The 8,748-nt window shown below is 33.5% G+C and overlaps 1 protein-coding gene across 2 annotated transcripts; it reads left to right on the top strand.

The window, feature by feature from the left end:
* Positions 1 to 2,085: 2,085 nt before the first annotated feature.
* LOC126732905 (enoyl-[acyl-carrier-protein] reductase, mitochondrial) lies at positions 2,086 to 6,326 on the top strand. 2 transcript variants are annotated; one of them, XM_050435968.1, is made up of 10 exons: positions 2,086 to 2,357; positions 2,441 to 2,538; positions 3,379 to 3,510; positions 3,976 to 4,119; positions 4,192 to 4,294; positions 4,463 to 4,562; positions 4,666 to 4,742; positions 4,847 to 4,925; positions 5,814 to 5,932; positions 6,048 to 6,326. In XM_050435968.1, the coding sequence occupies exons 1-10, from the start codon at positions 2,203 to 2,205 to the stop codon at positions 6,139 to 6,141; spliced, it is 1,101 nt and encodes a 366-aa protein (XP_050291925.1). In that variant the 5' UTR covers positions 2,086 to 2,202; the 3' UTR covers positions 6,142 to 6,326. The 2 variants fall into 2 exon arrangements, with proteins under 2 accessions (XP_050291925.1, XP_050291933.1); XM_050435976.1 differs by having other exon boundaries at positions 2,091 to 2,357; positions 3,357 to 3,510.
* Positions 6,327 to 8,748: the final 2,422 nt, after the last annotated feature.

Genomic DNA, 8,748 nt, shown 5'->3' on the forward strand with positions numbered 1-8,748 from the left:
ACCTTGAACCAAGTTATACAAAATTTATCTATGATCTAGATATACAAAAAGATAAGCATATTAAATTATAACTCAAAACATTCACCCTAACTTTAGAATTAAATATTCAAAGTCAGAGTTATCATTTACTATTTACTGCTCATTTCAGCAGCATATGCCTTATTTGTAAAATACAAATGGGCTATCTAAACACATCTAATCTTCATGCAATTTTACAGAGCCATTCTTCTAGATGTCTAGTAAATACCATATCAATTTCAGAGTCAAAGTATAAAACCATGATGTATTAAAAATCATACAAGATAATATGCTCAAATCTATCCTAACAGAATTTCAATTAACTTACAAATTGCACTATTATTTTTGTATTGATCCAATAGCTGTGAGATCAATTCAGTAACAACCACAAATGTCTTAGATTTCATAGGAATTATTCCTTGCATCTAAATTCACTGTATACAATTTAATACATAATTTACCATGTGTAAACATAGAATCTGTCACAGTGACAGTTTTGCAACATTTTCTTGTAAATTCACAAACAATTATCAAATGATGGTATTTTTATATGAAATTTAATACACACGTACTAGACATATTATATAATAATCTCTAATAAGCCTTTTATCCATAGCTATCATAGAATAATTACAGGATTTATAATGATCAAATAGGTATGAGTGCAACTCTTAACAAGTTCATGAAGTGCCTATTAACTAACTCTCAACAAGCTTCAATTACTGAATAAACTACACATTCAACACCTCAATTAGCAATTTCATAAGTTTATCTAGCTATTTTACTCATTTTAACACTTACCCATAACAGATTTCATCTTAGTCTATCATCTAGTAGCACATGCAAACATAAACAATGACTCAATTCATATTCGGGCAATCAACAGTCTCTAGAATCCAACACACTTATATACAAATTCATATAACCATTACTTAAGTTTATATGGACAATAGATTAAAAGAATTAGAATTTCCCCTTACCCTAGACACGGGTTCTTGGAGTGATAGAGCTAGAATTACTCTAGGTTTAAATTGGGAACAAAAGCTTGAGAAGAATTGAAAGAAACTTCTTGTTGCTGCTGGACCTGTAAGTGTGAGAGGGAGAGGAGAGTTGAGAGTTTTTCTTTCTTTTGATATTGGACCTGTGGGTTTGAGAAAAAGGACTCAAGAGAGCTTCTAGCTCTTTTTTTAAGAGAAATGAGAGCAAAGTCAGGTGAAAATTCTGATTTGTTTGGACCCGTGGGAATAGAGAGGGAGAGAGCTTCTTGGTTATTCTAATTGCTTTGAGAGAATAGAAAGAAGAATAAGGTGATGGGAATTGAGGTTTGCATGGCCGGCTAGAGGGTTAGTGGGGTGGGGTTATGTGGAGGTTAGTGGCCTTGCCACTTGTCTCACATGCATGGCAAGTTAGGAAAATGTCCACATATGGTTGGCCAAAGTATCTTGATTCTATTAGTCATGTGTGTAGGAAGTTACTAAAATACCCTTACCTTAAACTCTTAATTAAACACCAACAATTATATATCTAATAAGTTAACCACTTAATATAGTTTTGTACATACTTAGTATATATTCATAATACAATTAGCCTTTTTTTTTTTTTTTTTTGAGAAACACAATTCTTATTTAGCCATTCAATTATATAAAATCTTTACAATTCTTATTCAATGGCATTATATAATAATATGCTTATTAATTACACTTATATTAATTTTAGAAAGTAAGTGACTCAAAATAATAATTAACTACTTGAACACATAGGTTAATTATAAAGTTGGGTCAGGGTGTTACTAAAACCAACATCTTATGATAAAACACTACCTGAATAAACTATCTAAAATAAGCTATTCTCCTTCTCTCTCTCTCTCTCTCTGAAGAAGAAAAAAAAAAAAGCTATTCTTAAACCGAAAGTCGGAAATAAGCTTAATGTACATTTTTTCTTATTTATAAAACTATTTTATAGGATCATTTCTTTTACCATTCTAATAATTCAAAATAGTAGAAATATTAGCATAGAGATTCTTAAATATATATATATATATAAATATAAAGTAGTAAACAATTGGTTAGAAAATAGGGAAATCTAAAAAAATTCGAACAGTCTCAAGGAGTTGATATGTAAAGTGTAGTGGCGCAACGACAATTCGTTTCAAACCGTCTCGTCATAAGAGCAAGAGAGAGAGAAATGGCGTTTTCGTCATGGTCCCACCTAAGACTAAGACTGCCGCATTTGGCGCGAACCCAATCCCTAACCGTGCGAGCATTCTCCACCACCGTCATGTCACCGCCGTCTAAGGCCGTCGTCTACGACCGCCAAGGTCCACCCGACTCTGTCACCAGGTCCTTATTCCCTATCCCTAACCCTAACCCTAAATTTATGTTTGTGTGAATTTTTGAAAATTCTGGGTTTGGTTGCAATGCAGAGTGGTAGAGCTACCACCAGTAGAAGTGAAAGAGAACGATGTTTGCATCAAAATGTTGGCTTCTCCTATCAATCCTTCTGATATCAATCGCATTGAAGGTTCTTCTCATCTTTTTTTTGAAAAACCTCGATTACAATTTTTAAAATTTCAGGCAAAAATTGAACTTAGACCAAATTTTAGGGACGAAAAGTGAATTCTACCTTATGATTTGACGTATGTGTATTGGAATTGAGTTAAGTAGCTGTGCTAAGCTTAATTGAGTAAGATCTTTATATTCTCTGCTCTCAATTACTACTAATTTAAAAAAAAAAATATATATATATATATATATATACACTTGGATTTTGATTGTGACATTTATTTATGATCAGCTAAACAAAACCCAAATGCTGGGGAGTTGTAGTAAATTATCAGCCTACTGAAAACAGCATATAAAAATTGTATTATTTCAATTATGGATATTAAAAAAAGACAAAATTTGGTTACAAACCTGGTTGTAGCCACTGGTTACAACTCTCACAAAAAAAACTTAACATGACTATATATTTTGAAAATATAACTGTTGGATTTAATGTTCATTGTGTTCTTAAAATGCGCATTAAATTTTGTGCCAATCAAATGTTATTTACTACTCGATTCATAAACTTATTTTTTTATGCATGGTTTTAGACTACAAAAACTTGAAATTTAAATATTTGATTGATGTCATAACTAGTGATCTTTAATCTACTGGAAATTTTGCAAGCATGGAGGATATAAGAAAAAAAAATGTAATCCAATGGTGGATTTGTCAAAATTCATATCTAATAAAAAGATATTGAATGGGATTGTAGCCAAACTTTGTTCTTTAAAAAAGGAAATAATAAATAAATTTTTTGCTCTAAATATTGGAAGTGTTTTGTTGTGGTTTTTGAAGTCAAATGTGGATGGTGCTGTAGGTGTGTACCCTGTAAGGCCACAAGTGCCTGCGGTTGGAGGATACGAGGGTGTTGGAGAGGTGTTCTCGGTGGGCTCTGCGGTTAAGGGTCTTTTGCCTGGTGATTGGGTCATCCCATCTCCGCCCTCTTTTGGTATGTTAGCTTTTGCTAAATTCTACTTTGCAAAGATAGTTAAGATGGGCTTTCCACTAATTTTGGCTTTATTTCCCTGCACTTGAAGTTGATTTGCTTTTGAAAGTGAAGTTTGCTCAAATAACATTTCCTTAAAGATCAAGTTTTTAAAATACTTTCTTTTAACGAAAAAAATTATTGAAAATGCAAATGAGGTTTAACCCAAGAACAGCAGAAGTATACAAAAGAAGTCACTAGCACCCAAAATTGAAGGAATGAGTGTTGGTCTCTTTAAAGCCCAAGGATGACTTCCAGGCTGCAAAACCTACTTGATTTTCATAAAAGTTGTGAGAACATCAGTGTTTATCTGTTTAAAACATATAGCTAGGCATATTTACTTCAATTGGATAGATGGATTTGGATTTTTATGCATTTATGATGCTTTGCTCGATTGTATTGGACAATGAGAACATTTGTTCTGCTTAGGGACATGGCAGACTTATGTTGTGAAAGATCAGAGCGTCTGGCACAAAATTAATAAGGAATCACCCATGGAATACGCTGCCACAATTACTGTTAATCCTTTGACTGCTTTAAGAATGCTTGAAGACTTCATTACTTTAAACCCAGGTACTGGCATATCCCTAGTTTTAGTATTTTTCTCCTTTATGTGCTTAGTGCTTAATAGCTTGGTTTGTATAGGAGATGCTATCGTGCAAAATGGGGCTACAAGCATTGTGGGGCAGTGCATTATTCAGCTTGCACGATATCGTGGTATACATAGTATAAACATAATAAGGGACAGGTGCTTATTTAAAATTTCAGCTCTAATTTCAAGAGCTTGTTTACTTCTATGTTTGCCAATTTATAGATAAAATTAGGCACTGCATGTTAGTTTTTTTTTTCCTCCTCATAATCTTCTGCTTTTCTCTGGAGAAGCTTACTGTCACTTACCATCTTCTGCTTACTACAGGGCTGGATCAGATGAAGTAAAAGAAAAGCTAAAAAATCTTGGTGCTGATGAAGTTTTTACTGAGAGTCAACTGGAAGTGAAGAACGTAAAAGGTCTCCTGGTATTGTCATCTATTGACTCATTATGGTTGATGCTGTCTTATGTGTTGGGTTGGGGGCATTTAAATCTAATGTTTTCAATTTTATGTCTCATGAATATGCTAGACTAATCTACCTGAACCTGCTTTGGGATTTAACTGTGTTGGTGGAAATGCTGCTTCTTTGGTTCTCAAATTTTTGAGGTATAATATGCAGTGCTTTATTATTTTGCATTTTTGTAGAATTAAAAATTTTTCATTTGTCAATTTAATATTCTTCCAGACATGTAACTAGTTTTTATTTTCAGACAGGGTGGAACTATGGTAACGTACGGTGGAATGTCTAAGAAACCTATTACAGTATCAACTTCATCTTTTATTTTTAAGGTAAGCTATGCTCTTTTTTTCCCCTCTTTCTTTCTTTCTTTCTTTCTTCATAGCAGGTTCGGTCTTCTGTTTGTTACCTTAGGGTAAATTGGGACAAGTAGTAAACGTGACTGTAGTTAAAACACTAGGGAATGCTAAATCAGAAAGAAGTAGATTGGAATAACCTTGAAGTGAACAAAATTTTTTGACATAGTGGATACTGTTGGGAAAAAGTCTGCCACATGAAACAAAGCCTAGGCACTCTCAATGAAAGATGACATTATATTGTAAACTATTACTGTAGATAATTGCTGTCTTTAGCTGTAGACAATCTGAAGTGGCATATAGAATGTCTGGCCAACTCCAACTGGGTTGAGATAAAGGCAGATTAATGGAATGATATACCATTCTTTTTATTATGGTAAGTGTTCCACCAATCTATACTGTGTTTGTATAGAAAAGGGAAAGGAATTGTATATTTGTAGTTAAGACTTAAAGAGTTCAAATATCTGGTATTTTCTGTTCTTGTATGACAATTGTTTAGTTGAACATTCTGTTAGACACATTCAAATGTGACATTATTATTCTATTCTTCGAAATATTTGTGACCATGGGTATGTTCAGCTCTCATTCAGCCTGGTGAGATTGACTTAGCCTGTACTTTGTTACAATATTGATCAGTTTGATCATGCATTTGATGGCAGAAAGGAACAGAACGATAGGACTGGCACAATCATACTATGGATTTTCTTGTTGGCCAATGAAATTTGGAATGGTTGCACCAGTGAAAATAGCTTCTCATACTTACCAATCTAAATATAATGCTTTTGTCCATGTAGAAAGATATTCAGGACTGTCATCAGATCTATAATGTTTGAGTCAACAGTGTTTAATCCTTCTCTTTTGCAGGATCTTTCCCTGAGGGGATTCTGGTTGCAGAAATGGATGAGTTCTGACAAAACTAATGAGTGCAGACCTATGATAGATTACCTCCTGGACCGAGCACGAGAAGGGAAGTTGAAATATGAGTATGTTTTATTTCATAGACAAATTTACTTGCAATATCTTGGTTTTTATCTCCCTGATCACAGACCATGGCATCTATTGAAAATGTTAACATTATTGAGGTGCTCCTCTTTGCAGGATGGAACTGGTTCCTTTTAACGATTTTCACACTGCATTGGATAAGGCACTTGGAAAACTAGGGAGCCAACCAAAACAGGTCCTCACGTTCTAATTCTTAATCAAGACCGCAGGCGAATGTTTGGGTCATCATGTATCTCTGCATCTATGTATAGTGTTGAAGGTCTGAGATTTGGATTTTGTATTACACAATGTCATTTCACACTCCTACGACACAGCGAGAGTCTGAACCACCAAACGAACTATTATTAATGGAAAATCAGCAGTCAAATTGCCTAACTTTGTTGTCACGTTATTCTTAGAATACATTTATGAAATATGATACGATAACAGGCGTGCAAAGATACAAATGCAGAGAGCAGCGTTTTTACTTCTTACTAGAGAGGGCCCATTGAGCACTGCATGAATAGACTGACTTTTGATTTTGGGAGGTCGGGGTCCGGACTGAACGTTTTGACAGCCTAAATCACAGTTTGTTAGCCGGTAACATCTATGGATGGTTATACTTATGCCAAAGACTCTGGTCAAGGCTCCACCTGCGTTAAATCATGGTCTTCATCTTGAGCAATGCTAGTGAAGCAACTCCTATTCACAAATTAATCATAAATATTTTTTGCTGTCACCTTCACAATTTAAGTATTTATGGTAAGGTAACAGGTTGCGATTGGTGCAATTGTTAAGCAATTGTTAAAAAAAAAAAAAATTGGTGCAATTGTTAAAAAAAGAAAATAAAAAAATATTGTAATTGGTGTAATATAACTTTATATAATATTATTGACACTACTTTATTATACATAAAATAGAATATACCGAATATACCACCTAGTTATGAATTAAGTTGAAAAAATATTGTATGTCACTTAGATTTATTGCTTCTCCATGTGACATAGTTTCGCTTGTTTGTGTCAAAATGTTTCTCAATTTTTTTCTCTTATTCAGTCACAAGGTATGGTGTCCACCACAGTTGGCCACATTCAACCTACCAATGGGAGCTAGCTAAAGGCCACAAACAGTTTTAGTTACTTTGCACAAATGTAATAAACAAAAGAATGCCAAATATTGTGCCAACGTTTAAAATTATTTCCATTAAAAACTTCAAGTTTTGTGATTTTCAAAATGACCTTAAGATAATTAACAACTTGTTTCTTCATTTTGGAAACACAAAGATCAACCATTAAGATTGTTGGAAAATATAGCTATATAAACAAGTTTTGATTCAACAAAGTAAATCTTAAAAAATTTGCAATAATAAAAAATAAATAGAGAGAGTTAGAATGGTCTGACAAACTATAGAATCATGCAATTAGCATTGTCATTAAAGATTGATTCAGGCCACCCACAGTAGAACTGGGTGCGAATGACTCTCTTGGCTGAACAATCCCCCACGATTAGACTATAGCAACTTCCACACCAACAATGTGATAATCAAAATTGGTCAGGCAAGTACCACACTATTTGTTCACCAATCTAGCAACATTAAGAAGATTTTCCTTTCTAATGTTCTTGTTACGATCCAAACATGTGGAAGCAACATTTAAAAAATATGAATAGGTGCCATCTTTTTGAAGAAGTTTTTCTATATATTGATATCACTCTTTAATTAGTGAGATTGATTATGAGAAAGAAGAACTAAAGCAACTTTGTTTTTGATGAGACAAACGAGAAGAATGACGTAGATAGAGAAAGAAGAACTAAGCAACTTTGCTTTTGGTGAAACTAGAACTCTATTTATCCCCTTTAAAAAGTATTGTGGTAAATTCCAAAATGTGCAAAATCCTTCTTTCCAATGTTTAAAATTATTTTCATAAAAAATCTCAAATTTTGTAATTCCTGAAATGACCTTAAGAGAATCAACAACTTGTTTCTTCATTTTTGAAACACAAAGATCAACCTTTAAGATTGTTGGAAAATATAGCTATATAAACAAGTTTTGATTCAATAAAGTAAACCCTAAAATATTAGCAATAACAAAAAATAAATAGAGTTAGAATGGTTTCATAAATTATAGAATCATGCAAATAGCGTTGTCCTTAAAAGTTGATTTGTGCCTCCTGAAATAGAACTTGGTGCAAATGACTCTCTTGGCCATATAACCCTCCAAGATTTGACTATAGCAATTTCCATGCCAACAATGGGGCAAACATCAAAATTGGTCAGGCAAGTACCATATTGTTTGTTCAATATTCTAGCAATATTAGGAAGATTTTACCTCCCAATGTTTTTGTTGCGATCCAAATATGTGGAAACAACATTTAAAAGAAATACATATAGACTCATCTTTTTTAAGAAGTTTTTCCATTCATGTTACTCTTTAATTGGTGAGATTGATTATGAGAAAGAAGAACTAAAGCAACTTTGTTTTTGGTGAGACAGACGAGAATAATGACGTAGTTAGGGAAAGAAGAATTAAAGCAACTTTGCTTTTGGTAAGACTAGAACTCTATCCCCTTTAAAAAGTATTGCACTGATGCAGCTATGTTGATGAGAAAAGAGCTGAAGAGAAACAAGGAGGATTGGAGGGTTTTTATTTGTCAAAGATTATGTGCACAAGTGGGTCTCTAACGAGCCAAATGAAACGGTCATGGTGCACACAGTTAATGCTCCAACAGGCTGCACAGTTACTGACCAATGGGCTGAACTAAACTGGGTTCAACAAAGAAAATGAGCCCAAAAACCAATAATCTTTCAAGTGAGAGTTATT

The sequence above is a fragment of the Quercus robur genome, chromosome 1 (assembly GCF_932294415.1).
Source record: "Quercus robur chromosome 1, dhQueRobu3.1, whole genome shotgun sequence".
Classification (NCBI taxonomy): Eukaryota; Viridiplantae; Streptophyta; class Magnoliopsida; order Fagales; family Fagaceae; genus Quercus; species Quercus robur.